General features: G+C 49.4%; 1 protein-coding gene across 1 annotated transcript in view; it reads left to right on the top strand.

Annotated features, from left to right (window-relative positions):
- Positions 1-24,411, top strand: part of LOC141165299 (uncharacterized) — a 93,722-nt gene extending 69,311 nt beyond the window's left edge. The window contains exons 12-14 of the mRNA XM_073650895.1: positions 16,854-17,002; positions 20,294-20,397; positions 21,802-24,411. Of these exons, the coding sequence (XP_073506996.1) occupies positions 16,854-17,002; positions 20,294-20,397; positions 21,802-21,934 (386 nt within the window). The 3' untranslated portion in view covers positions 21,935-24,411. The remainder of the gene's footprint in view (positions 1-16,853; positions 17,003-20,293; positions 20,398-21,801) is intronic.
- The last annotated feature ends 1,235 nt before the right edge of the window (positions 24,412-25,646 follow it).

Here is a 25,646-nt window from a genome sequence, read left to right on the forward strand (position 1 = left end):
GGGAGAGAGGCAGGAGAGCTGGAAGTGCAGCGGGAGAGAGGCAGGAGAGCTGGAAGTGCAGCGGGAGAGAGGCAGGAGAGCTGTATGTGCATTAGGAGAGAGGCAGGAGAGCTGTAAGTGCAGTGGGAGAACTGCAGGATGCAGGAGAGCTGTAAGTGTAGCGGGAGAGAGGCAGTAGTGCTGTAAGTGCAGCGGGAGAGAGGCAGGAGAGCTGTATGTGCATTAGGAGAGAGGCAGGAGAGCTGTATGTGCATTAGTAGAGAAGCAGGAGAGCTGTATGTGCAGAGGGAGAGAGGCAGGAGAGCTGTATGTGCATTAGTAGAGAGGCAGGAGAGCTGTATGTGCATTAGGAGAGAGGCAGGGGAGCTGTATGTGCATTAGTAGAGAGGCAGGAGAGCTGTATGTGCATTAGGAGAGAGGCAGGGGAGCTGTATGTGCATTAGGAGAGAGGCAGGAGAGCTGTATGTGCACTAGGAGAGAGGCAGGAGAGCTGTATGTGCATTAGGAGACAGGCAGGAGAGCTGATAGTGCAGCGGGAGAGAGGCAGGAGAGCTGTATGTGTATCAGGAGGGAGTAAGAAGAGCTTTGAGTGTTTCGGGAGAGAGGCAGGAGAGCTGTAAGTGCCGCGGGAGAGAGGCAGGAGAGCTGTATGTGCATTAGGAGAGAGGAAGCAGTGCTGTAAGTGCAGCGAGAGAGAAGCAGGAGTGCATCGGGAGAGAGGCAGGATTGCATCGGGAGAGAGGCAGGATTGCATCGGGAGAGAGGCAGGATTGCTTCGGGAGAGAGGCAGGATTGCATCGGGAGAGAGGCAGGATTGCATCGGGAGAGAGGCAGGAGGGCTGTAAGTGCATTAGGAGAGAGGCAGGAGAGCTGTAAGTGCAGTGGGAGAAATGCAGGAGAGCTGTAAGTGCAGCGGGAGAGAGGCAGTAGTGCTGTAAGAGCATTAGGAGAGAGGCAGGAGAGCTTTAAGTGCATTAGGAGAGAGGCAGGAGAGCTGTAAGTGCAGCGGGAGAGAGGTAGGAGAGCTGTAAGTGCAGCGGGAGAGAGGCAGGAAAGCTGTTTGTGCATTAGGAGAGAGGCAGGAGAGCTGTAAGTGCAGTGGGAGAAATGCAGGATGCAGGAGAGCTGTAAGTGTAGCGGGAGAGAGGCAGTAGTGCTGTAAGTGCAGCGGGAGAGAGGCAGGAGAGCTGTAAGTGCATTAGGAGAGAGGCAGGAGAGCTGTAAGTGCATTAGGAGAGAGGCAGGAGAGCTGTAAGTGCAGCGGGAGAGAGGCAGGAGAGCTGTATGTGCATTAGGAGAGAGGCAGGAGAGCTGTATGTGCACTAAGAGACAGGCAGGCGAGCTGTATGTGCATTAGGAGACAGGCAGGAGAGCTTTAAGTGCATTAGGAGAGAGGCAGGAGAGCTGTACGTGAAGCGGGAGAGAGGCAGGAGAGCTGTAAGTGCAACGGGAGAGAGGCAGGAGAGCTGTAAGTGCAGCGGGAGAGAGGCAGGAGAGCTGTAAGTGCAGCGGGAGAGAGGCAGGAGAGCTGTATGTACATTAGGAGAGAGGAAGCAGTGCTGTAAGTGCAGCGAGAGAGAAGCAGGAGTGCATCGGGAGAGAGGCAGGATTGCATCGGGAGAGAGGCAGGAGAGCTGTAAGTGCATTAGGAGAGAGGCAGGAGAGCTGTAAGTGCAGCGGGAGAGAGGCAGTAGTGCTGTAAGTGCAGCGGGAGAGAGGCAGGAGAGCTGTATGTGCATTAGTAGAGAGGCAGGAGAGCTGTATGTGCATTAGGAGAGAGGCAGGAGAGCTGTATGTGCATTAGGAGAGAGGCAGGAGAGCTGTATGTGCATTAGGAGAGAGGCAGGAGAGCTTTATGTTCATTAGGAGAGAGGCAGGAGAGCTGTATGTGCATTAGGAGAGAGGCAGGAGAGCTTTATGTGCATTAGGAGAGAGGCAGGAGTGCTGTAAGTGCTGCGGGAGAGAGGCAGGAGAGCTGTACGTGCAGTGGGAGAGAGGCAGGAGAGCTGTATGTGCATTAATAGAGAGGCAGGAGAGCTGTACGTGCAGTGGGAGAGAGGCAGGAGAGCTGTATGTGCATTAATAGAGAGGCAGGAGAGCTGTACGTGCAGTGGGAGAGAGGCAGGAGAGCTGTATGTGCATTAGTAGAGAGGCAGGAGAGCTGTACGTGCAGTGGGAGACAGGCAGGAGAGCTGTAAGTGCATTAGGAGAAAGGCAGGAGAGCTGTAAGTGCAGCGGGAGAGAGGCAGGAGAGCTGTAAGTGCATTAGGAGAGAGGCAGGAGAGCTGTAAGTGTAGCGGTAGAGAGGTAGGAGAGCTGTAAGTGCTGGGGTAGAGAGGCAGGAAAGCTGTATGTGCATTAGGAGAGAGGCAGGAGAGCTGTATGTGCATTAGTAGAGAGGCAGGAGAGCTGTATGTGCAGTGGGAGAGAGGCAGGAGAGCTGTATGTGCATTAGTAGAGAGGCAGGAGAGCTGTATGTGCATTAGTAGAGAGGCAGGAGATCTGTATGTGCAGTGGGAGAGAGGCAGGAGAGCTGTATGTGCATTAGTAGAGAGGCAGGAGAGCTGTATGTGCATTAGGAGAGAGGCAGGAGAGCTGTATGTGCACTAGGAGAGAGGCAGGAGAGCTGTATGTGCACTAGGAGAGAGGCAGGAGAGCTGTATGTGCATTAGGAGACAGGCAGGAGAGCTGTAAGTGCATTAGGAGACAGGCAGGAGAGCTGTAAGTGCATTAGGAGAGAGGCTGGAGAGCTGTACGTGCAGTGGGAGAGAGGCAGGAGAGCTGTACGTGCAGCGGGAGAGAGGCAGGAGAGCTGTATGTGCATTAGGAGAGAGGCAGGAGAGCTGTATGTGCATTAGGAGAGAGGCAGGAGAGCTGTATGTGCATTAGGAGAGAGGCAGGAGAGCTGTATGTGCATTAGGAGAGAGGCAGGAGAGCTGCATGTGCACTAGGAGAGAGGCAGGAGAGCTGTATGTGCATTAGGAGACAGGCAGGAGAGCTGTATGTGCATTAGGAGACAGGCAGGAGAGCTGTATATGCATTAGGAGACAGGCAGGAGAGCTGTATGTACATTAGGAGAGAGGCAGGAGAGCTGTAAGTGCAGCAGGAGAGAGGTAGAAGAGCTGTATGTGCATTAGGAGAGAGGCTGGAGAGCTGTACGTGCAGTGGGAGAGAGGCAGGAGAGCTGGACGTGCAGCGGGAGAGAGGCAGGAGAGCTGTATGTGCATTAGGAGAGAGGCAGGAGAGCTGTATGTGCATTAGGAGAGAGGCAGGAGAGCTGTATGTGCATTAGGAGACAGGCAGGAGAGCTGTAAGTGCATTAGGAGACAGGCAGGAGAGCTGTAAGTGCAGCGGAAGAGAGGCAGGCGAGCTGTAAGTGCAGCGGGAGAGAGGCAGGAGAGCTGTATGTACATTAGGAGAGAGGCAGGAGAGCTGTAAGTGCAGCGGGAGAGAGGTAGAAGAGCTGTATGTGCATTAGAACAGAGGCAGGAGAGCTGTATGTGCACTAGGAGAGAGGCAGGAGAGCTGTATGTGCATTAGGAGACAGGCAGGAGAGCTGTAAGTGCAGCGGGAGAGAGGCAGGAGAGCTGTGCGTGCAGTGGGAGAGAGGCAGGAGAGCTGTAAGTGCCGCGGGAGAGAGGCAGGAGAGCTGTAAGTCAGCGGGAGAGAGGGAGAAGAGCTGTATGTGCATTAGGAGAGAGGCAGGAGAGCTGTATGTGCATTAGGAGACAGGCAGGAGAGCTGTATGTGCATTAGGAGACAGGCAGGAGAGCTGTAAGTGCAGCGGGAGAGAGGCAGGAGAGCTGTAAGTGCAGCGGGAGAGAGGCAGGAGAGCTGTAAGTGCAGCGGGAGAGAGGCAGGAGAGCTGCATGTGCACTAGGAGAGAGGCAGGAGAGCTGTATGTGCATTAGGAGACAGGCAGGAGAGCTGTATGTGCATTAGGAGACAGGCAGGAGAACTGTAAGTGCAGCGGAAGAGAGGCAGGAGAGCTGTAAGTGCAGCGGGAGAGAGGCAGGAGAGCTGTATGTGCATTAGGAGAGAGGTAGGAGAGCTGTACGTGCTGCGGGAGAGAGGCAGGAGAGCTGTAAGTGCAGCGGGAGAGAGGCAGGAGAGCTGTATGTACATTAGGAGAGAGGCAGGAGAGCTGTAAGTGCAGCGGGAGAGAGGTAGAAGAGCTGTATGTGCATTAGAAGAGAGGCAGGAGAGCTGTATGTGCACTAGGAGAGAGGCAGGAGAGCTGTATGTGCATTAGGAGACAGGCAGGAGAGCTGTAAGTGCATTAGGAGACAGGCAGGAGAGCTGTAAGTGCAGCGGGAGAGAGGCAGGAGAGCTGTGCGTGTAGTGGGAGAGAGGCAGGAGAGCTGTAAGTGCCGCGGGAGAGAGGCAGGAGAGCTGTAAGTCAGCGGGAGAGAGGCAGAAGAGCTGTATGTGCATTAGGAGAGAGGCAGGAGAGCTGTATGTGCATTAGGAGAGAGGCAGGAGAGCTGTATGTGCATTAGGAGACAGGCAGGAGAGCTGTATGTGCATTAGGAGACAGGCAGGAGAGCTGTAAGTGCAGTGGGAGAGAGGCAGGAGAGCTGTAAGTGCAGCGGGAGAGAGGCAGGAGAGCTGTAAGTGCAGCGGGAGAGAGGCAGGAGAGCTGTATGTGCATTAGGAGAGAGGTAGGAGAGCTGTAAGTGCAGCGGGAGAGAGGCAGGAGAGCTGTATGTACATTAGGAGAGAGGCAGGAGAGCTGTAAGTGCAGCGGGAGAGAGGTAGAAGAGCTGTATGTGCATTAGAAGAGAGGCAGGAGAGCTGTATGTGCATTAGGAGAGAGGCAGGAGAGCTGCATGTGCACTAGGAGAGAGGCAGGAGAGCTCTATGTGCATTAGGAGACAGGCAGGAGAGCTGTAAGTGCATTAGGAGAGAGGCAGGAGAGCTGTAAGTGCAGCGGGAGAGAGGCAGGAGAGCTGTAAGTGCAGCGGGAGAGAGGCAGGAGAGCTGTAAGTGCAGCGGGAGAGAGGCAGGAAAGCTGTATGTGCATTAGGAGAGAGGCAGGAGAGCTGTATGTGCATTAGGAGAGAGGCAGGAGAGCTGTAAGTGCAGTGGGAAAACTGCAGGATGCAGGAGAGCTGTAAGTGTTGCGGGAGAGAGGCAGTAGTGCTGTAAGTGCAGCGGGAGAGAGGCAGGAGAGCTGTATGTGCATTAGTAGAGAGGCAGGAGAGCTGTATGTGCAGTGGGAGAGGGGCAGGAGAGCTGTATGTGCATTAGTAGAGAGGCAGGAGAGCTGTATGTGCAGTGGGAGAGAGGCAGGAGAGCTGTATGTGCATTAGTAGAGAGGCAGGGGAGCTGTATGTGCATTAGGAGAGAGGCAGTAGAGCTGTATGTGCATTAGGAGAGAGGCAGGAGAGCTGTATGTGCACTAGGAGAGATGCAGGAGAGCTGTATGTTCATTAGGAGACAGGCAGGAGAGTTGTAAGTGCATTAGGAGACAGGCAGGTGAGCTGTAAGTGCATTAGGAGAGAGGCTGGAGAGCTGTACGTGCAGTGGGAGAGAGGCAGGAGAGCTGTACGTGCAGCGGGAGAGAGGCAGGAGAGCTGTAAGTGCAGCGAGAGAGAGGCAAGAGAGCTGTATGTGCATTAGAAGAGAGGCAGGAGAGCTGTAAGTGCAGCGAGAGAGATGCAGGAGTGCATCGGGAGAGAGGCAGGATTGCATCGGGAGAGAGGCCGGAGAGCTGTAAGTGCATTAGGAGAGAGGCAGGAGAGCTGTAAGTGCAGTGGGAGAAATGCAGGAGAGCTGTAAGTGTTGCAGGAGAGAGGCAGTAGTGCTGTAAGTGCATTAGGAAAAAGGCAGGAGAGCTGTAAGTGCAGCGTGAGAGAGGCAGGAGAGCTGTATGTGCATTAGGAGAGAGGCAGGAGAGCTGTATGTGCATTAGTAGAGAGGCAGGAGAGCTGTATGTGCAGTGGGAGAGAGGCAGGAGAGCTGTATGTGCATTAGTAGAGAGGCAGGAGAGCTGTATGTGCATTAGGAGAGAGGCAGGAGAGCTGTATGTGCATTAGGAGAGAGGCAGGAGAGCTGTATGTGCACTAGGAGAGAGGCAGGAGAGCTGTAAGTGCAGCGGGAGAGAGGTAGGAGAGCTGTAAGTGCAGCGGGAGAGAGGCAGGAAAGCTGTATGTGCATTAGGAGAGAGGCAGGAGAGCTGTATGTGCATTAGTAGAGAGGCAGGATAGCTGTATGTGCAGTGGGAGAGAGGCAGGAGAGCTGTATGTGCATTAGTAGAGAGGCAGGAGAGCTGTATGTGCATTAGGAGAGAGGCAGGAGAGCTGTATGTGCATTAGGAGAGAGGCAGGAGAGCTGTATGTGCACTAGGAGAGAGGCAGGAGAGCTGTATGTGCATTAGGAGAGAGGCAGGAGAGCTGTATGTGCACTAGGAGAGAGGCAGGAGAGCTGTATGTGCACTAGGAGACAGGCAGGAGAGCTGTAAGTGCATTAGGAGACAGGCAGGAGAGCTGTAAGTGCATTACGAGAGAGGCTGGAGAGCTGTATGTGCATTAGGAGAGAGGCTGGAGAGCTGTACGTGCAGTGAGAGAGAGGCAGGAGAGCTGTACGTGCAGCGGGAGAGAGGCAGGAGAGCTGTACGTGCTGCGGGAGAGAGGCAGCAGAGCTGTAAGTGCAGCGGGAGAGAGGCAGGAGAGCTGTATGTGCATTAGGAGAGAGGCAGGAGAGCTGTATGTGCATTAAGAGAGAGGCAGGAGAGCTGTATGTGCATTAGTAGAGAGGCAGGAGAGCTGTATGTGCATTAGTAGAGAGGCAGGAGAGCTGTATGTGCAGTGGGAGAGAGGCAGGAGAGCTGTATGTGCATTAGTAGAGAGGCAGGAGAGCTGTATGTGCATTAGGAGAGAGGCAGTAGAGCTGTATGTGCATTAGGAGAGAGTCAGGAGAGCTGTATGTGCACTAGGAGAGATGCAGGAGAGCTGTATGTGCATTAGGAGACAGGCAGGAGAGCTGTAAGTGCATTAGGAGACAGGCAGGAGAGCTGTAAGTGCATTAGGAGAGAGGCTGGAGAGCTGTATGTGCAGTGGGAGAGAGGCAGGAGAGCTGTACGTGCAGCGGGAGAGAGGCAGGAGAGCTGTAAGTGCAGCAGGAGAGAGGCAGGAGAGCTGTATGTGCATTAGGAGAGAGGAAGCAGTGCTGTAAGTGCAGCGAGAGAGATGCAGGAGTGCATCGGGAGAGAGGCAGGATTGCATCGGGAGAGAGGCCGGAGAGCTGTAAGTGCATTAGGAGAGAGGCAGGAGAGCTGTAAGTGCAGTGGGAGAAATGCAGGAGAGCTGTATGTGTTTCAGGAGAGAGGCAGTAGTGCTGTAAGTGCATTAGGAGAAAGGCAGGAGAGCTGTAAGTGCAGCGGGAGAGAGGCAGGAGAGCTGTAAGTGCATTAGGAGAGAGGCAGGAGAGCTGTAAGTGCAGCGGGAGAGAGGTAGGAGAGCTGTAAGTGCAGCGGGAGAGAGGCAGGAAAGCTGTATGTGCATTAGGAGAGAGGCAGGAGAGCTGTATGTGCATTAGTAGAGAGGCAGGAGAGCTGTATGTGCAGTGGGAGAGAGGCTGGAGAGCTGTATGTGCATTAGTAGAGAGGCAGGAGAGCTGTATGTGCATTAGGAGAGAGGCAGGAGAGCTGTATGTGCACTAGGAGACAGGCAGGAGAGCTGTATGTGCATTAGGAGACAGGCAGGAGAGCTGTATGTGCATTAGGAGACAGGCAGGAAAGCTGTATGTGCATTAGGAGACAGGCAGGAGAGCTGTAAGTGCATTAGGAGACAGGCAGGAGAGCTGTATGTGCATTAGGAGAGAGGCTGGAGAGCTGTATGTGCATTAGGAGAGAGGCTGGAGAGCTGTACGTGCAGTGGGAGATAGGCAGGAGAGCTGTACGTGCAGAGGGAGAGAGGCAGGAGAGCTGTAAGTGCAGCGGGAGAGAGGTAGGAGAGCTGTAAGTGCAGCGGGAGAGAGGCAGGAAAGCTGTATGTGCATTAGGAGAGAGGCAGGAGAGCTGTATGTGCATTAGGAGAGAGGCTGGAGAGCTGTATGTGCATTAGGAGAGAGGGAGGAGAGCTGCATGTGCACTAGGAGAGAGGCAGGAGAGCTGTATGTGCATTAGGAGACAGGCAGGAGAGCTGTATGTGCATTAGGAGACAGGCAGGAGAGCTGTAAGTGCAGTGGGAGAGAGGCAGGAGAGCTGTATGTGCATTAGGAGACAGGCAGGAGAGCTGTAAGTGCAGTGGGAGAGAGGCAGGAGAGCTGTATGTGCATTAGGAGAGAGTTAGAAGAGCTGTACGTGCTGCGGGAGAGAGGCAGGAGAGCTGTAAGTGCATTAGGAGAGCTGTACGTGCTGCGGGAGAGAGGCAGGAGAGCTGTAAGTGCAGCGGGAGAGAGGCAGGAGAGCTGTAAGTGCAGCGGGAGAGAGGCAGGAGAGCTGTATGTACATTAGGAGAGAGGCAGGAGAGCTGTAAGTGCAGCGGGAGAGAGGCAGGAGAGCTGTATGTGCATTAGGAGAGAGGCAGGAGAGCTGCATGTGCACTAGGAGAGAGGCGGGAGAGCTGTATGTGTATTAGGAGACAGGCAGGAGAGCTGTATGTACATTAGGAGAGAGGCAGGAGAGCTGTAAGTGCAGCGGGAGAGAGGCAGGAGAGCTGTATGTGCATTAGGAGAGAGGCAGGAGAGCTGCATGTGCACTAGGAGAGAGGCAGGAGAGCTGTAAGTGCATTAGGAGACAGGCAGGAGAGCTGTAAGTGCATTAGGAGACAGGCAGGAGAGCTGTAAGTGCATTAGGAGACAGGCAGGAGAGCTGTAAGTGGAGCGGGAGAGAGGCAGGAGAGCTGTAAGTGCATTAGGAAAGAGGCAGGAGAGCTGTACGTGCTGCGGGAGAGAGGCAGGAGAGGTGTAAGAGCAGCGGGAGAGAGGCAGGAGAGCTGTAAGTGCATTAGTAGAGAGGCAGGAGAGCTGTACGTGCAGTGGTAGAGAGGCTGGAGAGCTGTAAGTGCAGCGGGAGAGAGGCAGGAGAGCTGTATGTGCCGCGGGAGAGAGGCAGAAGTGCTGTAAGTGCAGCGGGAGAGAGGCCGGAGAGCTGTAAGTGCATTAGGAGAGAGGCAGGAGAGCTGTAAGTGCAGTGGGAGAAATGCAGGAGAGCTGTAAGTGTTGCAGGAGAGAGGCAGTAGTGCTGTAAGTGCATTAGGAGAAAGGCAGGAGAGCTGTAAGTGCAGCGGGAGAGAGGCAGGAGAGCTGTAAGTGCATTAGGAGAGAGGCAGGAGAGCTGTAAGTGCAGCGGGAGAGAGGTAGGAGAGCTGTAAGTGCAGCGGGAGAGAGGCAGGAAAGCTGTATGTGCATTAGTAGAGGCAGGAGAGCTGTATGTGCATTAGTAGAGAGGCAGGAGAGCTGTATGTGCAGTGGGAGAGAGGCAGGAGAGCTGTATCTGCATTAGTAGAGAGGCAGGAGAGCTGTATGTGCATTAGGAGAGAGGCAGTAGAGCTGTATGTGCATTAGGAGAGAGGCAGGAGAGCTGTATGTGCATTAGGAGAGATGCAGGAGAGCTGTATGTGCATTAGGAGACAGGCAGGAGAGCTGTAAGTGCATTAGGAGACAGGCAGGAGAGCTGTAAGTGCATTAGGAGAGAGGCTGGAGAGCTGTATGTGCAGTGGGAGAGAGGCAGGAGAGCTGTACGTGCAGCGGGAGAGAGGCAGGAGAGCTGTAAGTGCAGCGGGAGAGAGGCAGGAGAGCTGTATGTGCATTAGGAGAGAGGAAGCAGTGCTGTAAGTGCAGCGAGAGAGATGCAGGAGTGCATCGGGAGAGAGGCCGGAGAGCTGTAAGTGCATTAGGAGAGAGGCAGGAGAGCTGTAAGTGCAGTGGGAGAAATGCAGGAGAGCTGTAAGTGTTGCAGGAGAGAGGCAGTAGTGCTGTACGTGCATTAGGAGAAAGGCAGGAGAGCTGGAAGTGCAGCGGGAGAGAGGCAGGAGAGCTGTAAGTGCATTAGGAGAGAGGCAGGAGAGCTGTAAGTGCAGCGGGAGAGAGGTAGGAGAGCTGTAAGTGCAGCGGGAGAGAGGCAGGAAAGCTGTATGTGCATTAGGAGAGAGGCAGGAGAGCTGTATGTGCATTAGTAGAGAGGCAGGAGAGCTGTATGTGCATTAGGAGAGAGGCAGGAGAGCTGTTTGTGCACTAGGAGAGAGGTAGGAGAGCTGTATGTGCATTAGGAGACAGGCAGGAGAGCTGTATGTGCATTAGGAGACAGGCAGGAAAGCTGTATGTGCATTAGGAGACAGGCAGGAGAGCTGTAAGTGCATTAGGAGACAGGCAGGAGAGCTGTATGTGCATTAGGAGAGAGGCTGGAGAGCTGTATGTGCATTAGGAGAGAGGCTGGAGAGCTGTACGTGCAGTGGGAGATAGGCAGGAGAGCTGTACGTGCAGAGGGAGAGAGGCAGGAGAGCTGTAAGTGCAGCGGGAGAGAGGTAGGAGAGCTGTAAGTGCAGCGGGAGAGAGGCAGGAAAGCTGTAAGTGCATTAGGAGACAGGCAGGAGAGCTGTATGTGCATTAGGAGAGAGGCTGGAGAGCTGTATGTGCATTAGGAGAGAGGCTGGAGAGCTGTACGTGCAGTGGTAGAGAGGCAGGAGAGCTGTAAGTGCATTAGGAGAGAGGCAGGAGAGCTGTAAGTGCAGCGGGAGAGAGGTAGGAGAGCTGTAAGTGCAGCGGGAGAGAGGCAGGAAAGCTGTATGTGCATTAGGAGAGAGGCAGGAGAGCTGTATGTGCATTAGTAGAGAGGCAGGAGAGCTGTATGTGCATTAGGAGAGAGGCAGGAGAGCTGCATGTGCACTAGGAGAGAGGCAGGAGAGCTGTATGTGCATTAGGAGACAGGCAGGAGAGCTGTATGTGCATTAGGAGACAGGCAGGAGAGCTGTAAGTGCAGTGGGAGAGAGGCAGGAGAGCTGTATGTGCATTAGGAGACAGGCAGGAGAGCTGTAAGTGCAGTGGGAGAGAGGCAGGAGAGCTGTATGTGCATTAGGAGAGAGTTAGAAGAGCTGTACGTGCTGTGGGAGAGAGGCAGGAGAGCTGTAAGTGCATTAGGAGAGCTGTACGTGCTGCGGGAGAGAGGCAGGAGAGCTGTAAGTGCAGCGGGAGAGAGGCAGGAGAGCTGTAAGTGCAGCGGGAGAGAGGCAGGAGAGCTGTATGTGACGCACCCCCTGGGCCATGTTCAGGGGATACCCGGAGCCGGATCTGGATGGGGGTAGTAGTCCTTGTGGCGGTGACCCGGTCCGTGCCCAGGGTGTCAAACTAAGTGGCAGTCTATGGCAGTAGATGTTAACTTGGATGTCGACTACGCCACCCGTTGAGTGCGGCTTTGCAGCCGCCGCTGCAGAACAGTCCGCTGAGGCCGGTGGTATGGGTGCAGCGATGATGGTATAACCCCCAACGGGAGGGGTATGGCCTCAGGGCAGCAGGTGAAGATGATGGGGGTTGTGACGGTCAGTAAGAAGAGTCAGAGTCAGGAGATGCAGTTTCAGGGGTTTTACTCACAAGTGTTCTCTCAGTCACTCTGGCCTTGGGTGACCACCCGAGCCGTGCTGCGTCCACCAGGTCCTGGACTCGGCTAACCCCCAGGCAGTTCTGAAGCGTGGTCCTGAGCTCCCTTCTCTCTCTCTGTCTCTGGCCGTTCCCACCAGGGATCCACCTTTGGCCGGCTCCGTCGGGTCTCTTGGTGGTCAAACCTCCTCTGGGTTCCCTGACCCTATGCTTGGTGTGCCTTTCTGGTGGATTTGGTGAGGGTCGTGGCAAATCTTGACCACGACCTCCGGTTCCTGGCTGAGGATAAGTGGCCTCCACCAGTTCGGGTTCCGGTACCCGTGTCCGCCAACCCTTCACCCTTTCTGGTCTGTTTCTGGGTTCTTGGGGTTCCCTCTGTCTTCCTCTCTGGGTCCTTCTTTCTCCTCTCTCCTCTGCAGGCTTGGCTCTGGAGCTGGGCCCAGCCGGAGCCATAGCTCCCTGTCAGCCCTCCTGGCTGAACTCTTCTGCTCTGCTCCTCAGGCTAAAAAGACCCTGTCCTAAGATGGTGCCCACCATATATACTCCCTCTATGTGTGAGCCCAGGTGACTAGCACCCAATGAGCTCCTAGCTTTACCCAGACTACTCCCCCTATCTGCCCCTACACTACTGGGATGTTCCACCCCCCTCCCACTCCAGCCAGGGACAGACGCTGTCGTACCTGCACATATACTGGTGGGAGTACCGTAGTTCTGTCCCCGGAAATGGGATGTATGTAGTGCATGCAGCCTACTGAGCTCAGTTCCACACTCCATACTTACCCGGGAGTGGAATACCACACCTCTGGCTTGAGGTGTAATACCCCTGCAGCAGCCGAATCCTCAGGGTGCTACATATGTACATTAGGAGAGAGGCAGGAGAGCTGTAAGTGCAGCGGGAGAGAGGCAGGAGAGCTGTATGTGCATTAGGAGAGAGGCAGGAGAGCTGCATGTGCACTAGGAGAGAGGCAGGAGAGCTGTAAGTGCATTAGGAGACAGGCAGGAGAGCTGTAAGTGCATTAGGAGACAGGCAGGAGAGCTGTAAGTGCATTAGGAGACAGGCAGGAGAGCTGTAAGTGCAGCGGGAGAGAGGCAGGAGAGCTGTAAGTGCATTAGGAGAGAGGCAGGAGAGCTGTACGTGCTGCGGGAGAGAGGCAGGAGAGCTGTAAGAGCAGCGGGAGAGAGTCAGGAGAGCTGTAAGTGCATTAGGAGAGAGGCAGGAGAGCTGTACGTGCAGTGGTAGAGAGGCTGGAGAGCTGTAAGTGCAGCGGGAGAGAGGCAGGAGAGCTGTATGTGCCGCGGGAGAGAGGCAGAAGTGCTGTAAGTGCAGCGGGAGACAGGCAGGAGAGCTGTATATGCAGCGGGAGAGAGGCAGGAGAGCTGTAAGTGCAGCGGGAGAGAGGCAGGAGAGCTGTATGTGCAGCGGGAGAGAGGCAGGAGAGCTGTATGTGCCGCGGGAGAGAGGCAGAAGTGCTGTAAGTGCAGCGGGAGACAGGCAGGAGAGCTGTAAGTGCCGCGGGCGAGAGGCAGGAGAGCTGTAAGTGCATTAGGAGAGAGGCAGAAGTGCTGTATGTGCCGCGGGAGAGAGGCAGGAGATTTGTAAGAGCAGCGGGAGAGAGGGCAGGAGAGCTGTAAGTGCAGAGCCCAACCAGAACTATGGATTTCTCAGCAAAATGGATTTATACAAGAAAAGTGTGGATTTACTCAGAATTAAAGTGAAACTGTCACCCCCTGTGAGTTATCAGATCTCTAATATAGGCATACAGTTTATAGAAATTTAAATCTACACATACCTGTTTGTCCCATATTAGCGGTCTGATTGCAGAGAAATATCTTTTTATAAAATCCGTTTTCATATGCTTGGTGCCCGGGGGACGCCAAGAAATCCCCGCCTATATGCTTAATTTCCATATTCATCACCTCCCATGCACGTAACAGTGCCCCGAGACTTGCACTCTTCCTGTTCACATCCCGCGCATGCGCAAAACGCCTCTAACGTCAGGAGCTTTTTTTTTTGCTCCTGGCCCCATTTTTCCCTGCAGTGGTCTAGTACACAGGCGCTGGGGAGTCACAGCGACTCCCCGGCGCCCGCACACTAGAGCACAGCAGTGGAAAATAGGGCAGGGAGAAAAAAAAAACGCACGTTGCGCACGTCACAGGGCCCATTGTTTTTGTTTTACATTGAATTTTATCGCTTTTTTTTGCCATTTTTTGGTCATATTTTCAATAAAGCTGTTTTGTTTTTGATGCTTATTAGATTTTGGCTTTCACAACATTATATTTATACAGTCATGTGTGGATTATTTGTATTTTTTACCTGTGGATTTTCCGCATCTAACAGAACGTAATTCTATATGGAAAATCTGCCCATAGAACTCAGAAATTGACACGTTGCGGACTTCAAAGACCCATTGCAGATAAGTTTATACTGCATAAAAAAAAAGCACAGAGGGCATGACATTTCTATAAATCCCATCCGCTCTGCTGGAACTGTAAGACGTGATTTTTATGTGCAACGAAAATAAGCGGCATCAAAAACTCATCGTAGGAACTTAACCTTACTGTCTTTGAGAAGTATACCAGCCTTCCTCAGGTGCCCTAATCAGAGCTAGTGCTGTCACTGCTCAGACATGTATAATGCTGCTATGCACTACATACATATATACTGTATATATTTATATATATATATATATATATATATATATATACACATATATATATATAATCAACATTAACAGAAATAAAACACTTGAAATAGATCACTCTATTTGTAATGACTATATAATATGAGCTTCACTTTTTGTATTGAAGAACTGAAATAAATTAACTTTTTGATTATATTCTAATCTTGTGAGATGCACCTATATATCTATAATATAACGCTACAAGCGCCCCTCTGTCTGAAGCCTTTATAGACTTTATGCGACACGCCTGCGCAGTCTGGCTCCAGACAGAAGAACGCATGGTGCCGTTACAGGTAAGAGGAGTGTGTATGACGCAGGAGATTGCGCTATGCGTAGACACTGAACGCATACCGCGATCTCCGGCGCCATACTTACATACTTACCTGACCGGGAGGACCGTTGCCGCGGCGCCTCTCTTCTCGCTGGAGACCGGGGCAGGAGTGAAGGCATCGGATTCGGCGCATGCGCATAGGGCTATCCGGCGCCCTTTTACTGAAGACACATTTGCAGTGTGTCTTCAGCAAAATGGCACCGGACAGCGCGGTATGGGCACGCGTGAACTCCGGCGCCACACTCCTCCCCCGGCCTCCGGCAGAACAGGACACAGCAGTGCTGGAGCACAGGGAAGAAAGGTGAGTATAAGTGTTTTTTTTGTATGTGTGCAACGTGAAAGGGATGAGAAGTGCCATACATACTAGGATTGGGGGGTGAGGGGGCCACAGATACCAGGATTGGGGGATGACGGGGCCACACATACCAGGATTGGGGATGAGGGGTACCATACATACCAGGATTGGGGGGGTGAGGGGGCCACACATACCAGGATTGGGGGATGAGGGGTACCATACATACCAGGATTGAGGGGTGAGGGGTACCATGCATACCAGGTTTGGGGGGTGAGGAGACCATGCATACCAGGATTGGGGGTGAGGGGACCATGCATACCAGGATTGGAGGATGAGGGGTACCATGCATACCAGGATTGGAGGATGAGGGGTACCATGCATACCAGGATTGGGGGGTGAGGGGACCATGCATACCAGGATTAGGGGGTGGTGGGGATCATGCATACTAGGATTGGGGGATGAAGGGAACCATGCATACTAGGATTTGGGGGGTGAGGGCACCATGCATACCATGATTGGGGGTGAGGGGTACCATGCATATCAGGATGAGCGATGGGGTGCCATGCATACCAGGATGAGGGGTACCATACATACTAGGATAGGGATGAGGGGTACCATACATACCAGAATAGGGATGAGGGGTGCCATACATACCAGGATGAGGGATGGGGTGCCATGCATACCAGGATTGGGGAGGAGGGGTGCCATGCATACCAGGATTGGGGATGAGGGGTGCCATACATACCAGGATTGGGGATGAGGGGTGCCATTCATACCAGGATTTGGGATGAGGGGTGCCATGCATACCAGGATTTGGGATGAGGGGTGCCATGCATACCAGGATTGGGGATGAGGGGTGCCATGCATACCAGGATTTGGGATGAGGGGTGCCATGCATACCATGATTGGGGATGAGGGGTACCATGCTTACCAGGATTGGGGGATGAGGGGTGCCATGCATACCAGGATTGGGGATGAGGGGTGCCATGCATACCAGGATTGGGGATGAGGGGTGCCATGCAAACCAGGATTGAGGATGAGGGGGCCATGCATACCAGGATTGGGATGAGGGACACCTTGCATACCAGGATAGGGATGAGGGGCACCATGCATACCAGGATAGGGATGTGGGGCCATGCATATCAGGATAGGGATGAGGAGTACTATGCATACCAGTATGAGGGATGGGGTGCCATGCATACCAGGATTGGGGGGTGAGGAGACGATGCATACCAGGATTGGGGGGTGAGGAGACCATGCATAGCAGGATTGGGGGTGAGGGGACCATGCATACCAGGATTGGAGGATGAGGGGTACCATGCATACCAGGATTGGGGGATGAGGGGTTCCATGCATAGCAGGATATGGGGGTGAGGGAACCATGCATACCAGGATTGGGGGGTGGTGGGGATCATGCATACTAGGATTGGGGGATGAAGGGTACCATGCATACTAGGATTGGGGGGTGAGGGCACCATGCATACCAGGATTGGGGGTGAGGATTAGCATGCATACCAGGATGAGGGATGGGGTGCCATGCATACCAGGATTGGGGGATGAGGAGGCCATGCATACCAGGATTGGGGATGAGGAGGCCATGCATACCAGGATTGGGGATGAGGGGTGCCATGCATACCAGGATTGGGGAGGAGGGGTGCCATGCATACCAGGATTGGGGATGAGGGGTGCCATACATACCAGGATTGGGGATGAGGGGTATCATGCATACCAGGATTGGGGGTGAAGGGTGTCATGCATACCAGGATGGGGATGAGGGGTGCTATGCATACCAGGATAGGATGGGGGGACAGGATGGGGGCAGCACAAATACCAGGATGGGGGCAGCACAAATACCAGGATGGGGGGCAGCACATACCAGCATGGGAGACCATATACCAATAAAAATGCTCACCATATATATTGGGTGACCCATTAAATCCTTCCCTAACACTCCATTTGTGTGTGCTGTATTGTGCCACCTAGTTTACTATTCTCTTTCTGATTTTAGGCCTCTGTACATCCTGCCCGACTGGGTGGTCCCGGCTTGGTTCCAGTTGCTATTTTTTCTCTGCATCTCATCAGAGTTGGGGGAATTCACAGAAAGAATGCAGTAAAAGGGATTCCTCCCTCCTCATCCTGAAAAGCAATATGGAACTGGTAATTTATTAACTCTGATAAGAGGACGGTACATTAAAGAGGGTGTCTGATTCAGAAAACCACATTTTCAAACACCCTATTAGATGGTAGAGGAAGGGGTGTCCAGAGTGGATTCACAGAGCTTCTCTTGTAGTGCTGCATTTCTCCTCTGGTGGTGCTGTAGGGAAATTGGACACTTGATTGTTGGAAGTCGCAAAAGGATTTCTTGTGATAGGCTCATTGTCAAAACTCTCTTTTAATAAAAAGGGATAGTCCAAAATGGAACACACTTCTAAAGATGAATTTATATAAAAAACTCACCACTATATGTATATTTGCAGTCAGGCTATATACTGTAGAAGTAGTAATATTCCTTAATTATGGCATCTAATACTATAAAACATTTCATAGTGCAGCATAGTAATCCAACATTTCAAGACAATCTTGACTCCTAATCTGGACCAATTATAGCACTGACGATCTGGCCAATTATTTCAAAGAAAAAATTGACCACATCCGACAGGAAATTTTCTCCCAATCCTCTAACATCATGCATTGTCCTCCCTCCTGCACTTCACTCAAGCTCACTTTCTGTCTTTGATCCAGTCCCGGAAGAAGAAGTTAACATGTTCCTTCCATCTTCTCGCCCTACTACCTGCACCAGTGACCCTTTTTCCTCACATCTCCTCCAATCCCTTTCCCCTGCTGTCATTACTCACCTAACTAAAATATTTAATCTCTCTCTCTCATCTGGTATCTTTCCATCCTTTCCACACCACTATACACCCATTACTTAAAAAAACATCCCTCGACCAGAACTGTGCTGCTAACTACAGACCTGTCTCTAATCTTCCCTTCATCTCTAAGCTCCTGGAAGGTCCACTCTCGGTTGATCCGATATTTCTCAGATAACTCTCTTTTTGACCCTGTACAATCTGGTTTCTGCTCTTTACATCCTACAGAAACTGCCCTCACTAAAGTCTCTAATAACCTATAAACAGCTTAATCTAATGGTGACTACTCTCTGCTGATTCTCCTGGATTTCTCTGCAGCATTCGACACTGTGGATAACCAGCTCCTCCTCACTATGTTCTGCTCTATCGGGCTCAAGGATTCTGATCTCTCCTGGTTCCCTTCCAACCTGTCTGACCGCTCCTTCAATGCATCTTTTGTTGGCTCCTCTTCCTCTTACTGTTGGGGTTCCTCAAGGATCAGTCCTAGGCCCCCTCCTCTTCTCTCTATGCACTGCCCCTATAGGACAAACCATCAGCAGATTCTGTTTTCAGTACCATCTCTATGCTGATGACTCCCAATTATACACATCATCTCCTGACATCACCCCTGCATTACTACAAAATACCAGTGGTTGTCTTTCCGCTGTCTCTAACATCATGTCCTCCCTCTATCTAAAACTGAATCTCTCCAAAACTGAATTCCTTGTATTTCCTCCCTCCACTAACCTACCTGTGCCCGATATTGCCATTTCCATGTGTAGTTCTACCATTACTCCCCAGCAACATGTCCGCTGTCTTGGGGTCACAGTTGATACTATGGACGTCTCAAGTGCTGTATAGGGCCTCTAGGACACTACGAAGCATCTCTGGCACTGTACAGGGCCTCTATGACCCTATGGGGCATCGCCGATGCTGTATGGGGCCTCTAGGACACTACAAAGCATCTCTGGCACTGTACAGAGCCTCTATGACCCTATGGGGCAAGGCCGATGTTGTATGGGGCCTCTAGGACACTACAAAGCATCTCTGGCATTGTACAGAGCCTCTATGACCCCATGGGGCATTGCCGATGCTGTATGGGGCCTCTATAACACTATGGTACTTCTCTGGCACTGTATAGGGATTTATGACAGTAAGGACTTCTGTGGAAGTCTCTGACACTGTATTGTGCCTCTATTAACACTATAAGGTATATCTGCCTTTCTATGGGAACATCTATGACACTATGGGGCATCTGTGCTGCTTTATGGAAACATGTATGTGTTGTATGGGACTCTATGACTCTATAGGGTATCTATCGTGATTATTGGAACATTTGTACACTATGGGGCTTTTTTGGCACAGTATGGGGCATCTATGACACCACGGGACATCTCTGGCATTATATAGGGCATTTAGGACAATGAAAATATCACAAGGAATAGTGTTTTTTTTGGTGGGGTACTATGTTGCACCCTTGGAGTCTTAGGCTGTACTTACCGATTTAAAATTTTTGCAATCCCATTGCAATTTCACAGCGATTATGAGAACATTATGGTGATCAAATGAGACAAAACAATAAACTAGCATATGTGACTGTACCTTTAAGTCATTGACAACTATTTTTTTTATTAAAGAAAAACCAGCAAAAAGGGCAGCAGTGTTTACCTGCCCAGATCTTCAAAGCCAAATGCACTACCAGGATGCAGCAGACCCACATAAAGATGGCGGATACACAGGTGCAAAATACTGATGAAACAATCACTCACAACCTACCATTTCATGGAGGGGGTAACTGTCTAGTATTAGAATTGCACAAAGATAGGCTTGTATAGGGTGCTGTTCACACAGGGTAGTGCACAGTATCCGGCTTACAGCCTATTAGTTACGCCCATACTATTTTTTTGCTGTTTTTTCTTGAATTTTTGGGGGAATTTTAATTCTTCTTAGTGTGGTTTTTGCTGTGAGTGTTTAGAGTAGGACTCGTAAGCATGAGGACCCTTGACGCGGGTTACGAACTTACGTATTTTGGCCAAAATATCAACTAATACCTCATATATTATATATATGTAATTTTGAACACTTTTATTGCAGGGTGCACACAGGCCCATTAGTGCGGGCATTGTAAACTAGAGTGTCTGTTCCCAGGGGGTGCACTTGGATAGTACCGGGCAGCCCGCCTAGTCGAATAGTATGGGCGTAACTAATAGGCTGTAAGCCGGATACTGTGCACTACCCTGTGTGAACAGCACCCTATACAAGCCTATCTTTGTGCAATTCTAATACTAGACAGTTACCCCCTCCATGAAATGGTAGGTTGTGAGTGATTGTTTCATCAGTATTTTGCACCTGTGTATCCGCCATCTTTATGTGGGTCTGCTGCATCCTAGTAGTGCATTTGGCTTTGAAGATCTGGGCAGGTAAACACTGCTGCCCTTTTTTGCTGTGTTGTTTCTTGAATTTTTGGGGGAATTTTAATTCTTCTTAGTGTGGTTTTTATTTTTTTTATTACTAGTCATCAAAGATGATTTGTCAGAATCTTCAACTTACAATTTGTAAAGAATTTATTCTTTCTAAGATGTGTTCACCTTTTCCCCAGGATACACTTCGTCCATTAACTGGGAATAAGAGATTTTGGATTGGTCTCAGGAGGGGCAATGGAGACACTTGGCTTTGGGTTGATGGAACGATCGCCGCGTACACGTGAGTGATGAGTGCACATGTTTCTTATACCGACATATTCTGAAAGCCTCACAGTGTAATTCATTTGTTCTGCCATAACTTTTTGAGACCAGTAACTGACTTATTTTTTCTATGATGGAGCTGTGTGACGGCTTATTAGTGGAGATCAGAGCTCGCTGCTATTAGTGGCAGGTGCCGGCTCCTGATTCCACTTCATACACCCGCACCCAACCTAGTGATGTATGCATGCTTCACAGGTTGTTAAAGGGTTTAAAGGGTATTTTTTTGACATCTATGGCCTATATTCAGAATCTGTCTTAAACACTCTCATAAATTTTAATTGAGAGAAGAAGTGGAAAGAATTGGAAAATCCACCTCTTAAACTTCCTACAAAGCAGCGTTGCTGGATGTTTTTTTGTGCGTGATGTTGGAATGCTTTTTGATGTCGAAACGCATATTCAGGGGGTGTAGAAGACTTGTGGCCTACGAGGGTGTATGGCTATTGGACAACATTTTTGGCACAGCACTAGGTGTTGGAGGATCAATATCTTCCCTTTAAAGGGGTTATCCGATACCTATAAAGCCCTTTTTTAAATATCTATCCTTACCTCCTAACTATTTTTGTAATATGCTTTATTATAATATTCCCTACCATTGTCCCTATCCTACTATTTACTATGTTTTTTATTTTTTTTTGTTGACCAGACAAGATATGTCTGGTACTACTACCATGTGAGGTGGCTGATGATTTTTATTTTTATGGATGCCTTAAAGGGGATATCTGATACCTATAATGCACTTTTTAAGTATTTATATTTAAGCTCTAACTACTTATGTTATTAGCTATGTTATAAATATCCTACTGTTCTCCCTGTCCTGCTATTCCTTATAACTGTTATTTTATTTTACTTTGTGTGACGTTTTGTTTGAGGAGGTCTCAAACAGGACATCAGTAAGAGGATATCCCTGCGGTCACTTCTCCGCAGCTAGTATCACCCCTCCTGAAAAAAGAAAACATGATGGGGCTATGCTGCGGTCACATACCACAGCTTCTGTCACTGCCGCCCCTGCTGATGTCCTGGTTTAGTAGTGGTGATGGAGAAGTTACCTTATCTTCAGTTACCCGTTTCACTTCTTCTGTTTCCGCTACCCACACTCTAATTTGCCGCCATTATAGTCCTTGTTTCAGTCTCTACCGCCTCTTTACCTGAAATAAGTTATCATCAGGGGACGGTGATAGAAGCAGGGTGAGTTATTTTTAGTAATCCAGAAAACTCCTTGAAACTCCAATCTTTTACTAGGTTGATGAAAGGTACGGTATGTTCTTCACAATCAGGAAACAACAGCTCTGATAGCAGGGATACAGTATATATAATGGTATATTCCACACATCCTCTTTACCTATACCATATCTTTTCTTTACAGTAACTGGAATAAAGGCGAACCCAATAATGTCGCACAACGTGAGCACTGCACTGAGATGATAACAGGAGGATGGAATGACTTGGATTGCGACAAAACAATAGATTACATCTGTCAAAAACCAACAACCTGCTGAGAAATGACTCTGATCAATGCAAGTCTACATCTTAGCCCACGGCCCCACTATCAGTATTCGGTCAGTATTTTTTCTCAGGAGTGGGAGCCAAAACCAGGAGTGGGTGATAAATGCAGAATTGGTGACTTGTTTCTATTATTCCTTTTCTCTGATTGTTCCTCACCTGGTTTTGGCTCCCACTCCTGAGAAAAAATACTGACTGAATACTGACCAAATACTGATAGTGGGGCCATGGCCTTACATTGACGCCTGGCAATATCCAAGCTCTGAATGACAGTAAAACCGCTAAGCCACAGCACTAACCCCAAACAGTCCTCAATATGCACCTACAGGCCAAGCTCACATGACCGTATTTTCGTTCCGATTGCTGTCCATGAAAAATCGGACAGAAAACAGACTGGACATGGACAACTCTCAGACCAATGTTAATCAATCGAGCAATGCAGATGGGCAATTGTACGCGTGAAAAATACTGCAGCATGAACTAACGCATTCCATATGCATTATGGAACTCGCTCATTCTAGTCTAGGGGTGCACAAAAAAAAAACGGATACAATTCGTTTGCTCCGAATGGAATCTGATCTTTACGTATATATTGCAATTATTTTACACAGGAAGGAGTATTTAGTCTTGTCATTTTTTAAAAACTGCTGATGTATAAAAATCATCTTGGTTTTCTCGATCAAATTATTTTTTGTACTCTGGTGTATACTTAGCTACACAAAAAATTATGCCCCTAATGAAGCCCCTTAGTGTTCCTACACAGTTAGTATCCCTTATATGACCTCTATGCAGTTTGATACCTCTACATTACCCCCTTACACACATAGTATGGTTCACTAACAGTGCATACAATATGATACCCCCTGTACACATTATGATGCACGCAACGTGCCCCCACACACATCATAATGCCCGTCGATGCAAAGTATGTTTTCCCCATTGTGTCCCCCACAAAATGATGCCCACCGCACAGTATGATGCCCCCGTATGCAATATTATTCCCCAGTGCCCCTTCATGTAATGGGGTGCTGCCACAATGTTCCACCAACACAATGATGCCCCCACGCAAGTATTCCCTCACAGTGTCTTCACACACAATATGATGCACCTAGTGTCCCACACACACAGTATGATGCCCCATAGTGCCCCATCCCACCTGTGCAGTGCCCCCACACATTATGATGCCCCCACACACAGTATGATGCCCCATAGAGCCCCCATCCGACCGGTGTGGGGTCCCCACACACAGTATGATTACTCACAGTTCCCCCTTTCTCACCAGTGTGGTACCCCTCTACTCTACTGGCAAATGAAAACATACAGTATCCTCACCTAGCCCCATTCCCACAATGAGAGAAGTTCTCTGATCTGTGATGTGTCAACACATCAACGTCATTGTGCCAAGCCTAAGATGGCACAGGTGAAAGATGGAGCATGTAGCTGACACTCCCCACACCACCATTATGTGCAACTGTATCTGCATCCTAAATACACTGATACAATTTAAAGTGTAACATGCCACCGACTTAATAGGACAGCAGGACAGTATTGCAAACCGAGGACTGTCCACTGGACTCAAAATGGTTGGGAGTCATGTCTAAGCTTCTGTTATAAAAGCACCCCCCTTCACCTTGGACTGCAGACAAGCAGACATTATCAGGCGGTTGTCGTGACACGAGATCCTCTTTACTGCTCACCCCTCCCATCTGGCACATTACAACAGTGTGCAGCTCCTTGCTGTTACTATCAGCCAGTCTCCTGATAATAGGTGTTTCTCTGCAGAGAACAGGGGGCATGGCCACTCACTGTCTGTTACTCACCGTGGGGAGCTGTACACTGATGTGTGATGTAATGTCCCAGACAGGAGGGGGAGCAGTGAGGAGCTGCTCCTGTCACACGGAATTACAAGTGTTGTAAAGATAATAGAATTGCACTGGGCATCTCATCTTTATAGTGTATGAGTACAGGAACAGTACAATTTTTTTTTTTTTAATCTCCCCTGGAGTACCCTTTTAACATTGCCATATATTTTCTATACAATACTAGCATTAAGTATCTAAAGTATATTGGTGGAAAATGCGCTAACAGTAAAGTCGGGAGTGGTCTAGGGCAGAATAAAAGATAATGGCACCGCAAATGGTGGTCCAAGGTAGTGAAACATTACAAACTCTCTCCTCTCATGTTGCTCCTGGAAGTTCACTCTTTTGGAGCCCATAAATAATTTTGAGTCCTGAGAAATGGGCTAGATTTTATTATTACCAGTGTCCCTGTGACCAACACTTACACATTGCAATTATGTGCTAGAAATAATAAGTGCTGGAATATCAGAATTTCTAGATTATTGTGATATACATTCCCAGCAAGTATAAATTTCTGCTTTTTGTAGCAAAATATAACTCATTCTCATGAAATGCTTCTTGTATAATCTGCTGAAAAACAACTGTAAAGAACGTCTTGTATGAATGGTACATTCAAGGGGACTCATCACCTTTCTTGTAACAGCCATGCTTCAACATTAAAAAATGAAAATAATATTTTAATTTTGGAGAAGCGATTTCATGTTGTTTTTATCCATAACAGTGGGTACAATATAACGCCTCATTCCTCTGCTGCATACTCGGTGGCGGTGGAGAGTTTTCAGTTCCTACTCTCGTTGGCATTTTTCATATTGATCACTAGAGGGCTCAAGAGTCCAATAGACTGAAGCATTAGTCCATGCATTTCATATAGTGACGATGTAACCCACCACAAGTGCAATGTCTTTCAATAGCTATAACTTTTTTACTTTTTCCTCGACATACAGTACCTGTATTTATTTATTTTGCAGAAAGGGTTGTAATTTTGAATAACACCATTCATTTTATAATATAATGTACTGAAAATAGGAAAATATTTTCAATATTTTTAAAGGTTTTTCTTATTACTGCATTAACCCCTTATTGACATATGACTTACTAATACACTATATGCAGGCTCTATAACTCCATGCCCGCATCTTTCCTGGCAGATAGTGGCTGATTCATTCATTGATGCTCAAAAACGCATGTAAAAACGCATGTAAATCCGCATGCATTTTTTTTCTGCCAGGGACAGGCAAAAATGCTCAGGAAATTTCTGCTTCTAATCCGCGGGTGCAGTGGAGCACTGCCCACGGTTGTTAACCTGGTAAATGCCAATCTCTGACAGCGGCATTTAACATTCACCGGTAGGGGGACACTTCATTCCAATGCAGTAAAAAGTTTTAAAAAAAGTTTTTAAAAATCTGAAAAAAAACAAACAAAAACCCCCCACATCATTCCCCCTTTTGCCCCATTAAAAATAAAACAATAAAAAATTCAGAAATGTCCGATCTATCAAAATATAGAATAAATTAATCTGATCGGTAACCAGCGTAACGAGAAAAATAATCGAAACGCCAGAATTACAGTTTTTGGCCGCAGCAACATTGCAATAAAATGCAATAAGAGCCAATCAAAACATCGTACCTATCCAAAAATGGTATCTGTAAAAAATAAGCCCTCAAGCAGCCCCATATCCCCAAAATTGAAAATGTTCTGGGTCTCAGAAAATGGCGACAAAAGCAACATTTTTTTTTTTAACAAATTTCCATATTTTTTTCACCATTTAAATAAATAAAAAACTTATACATGTTTGGTATCTGTGTAATCGTACTGACCTGGAGAATCATACTGCCAAGTCAGTTTTATC

Source organism: Phyllobates terribilis, unplaced genomic scaffold (assembly GCF_046119375.1).
Source record: "Phyllobates terribilis strain yellow unplaced genomic scaffold, ASM4611937v1 Scaffold_11__3_contigs__length_659146591, whole genome shotgun sequence".
NCBI classification, from domain to species: Eukaryota; Metazoa; Chordata; class Amphibia; order Anura; family Dendrobatidae; genus Phyllobates; species Phyllobates terribilis.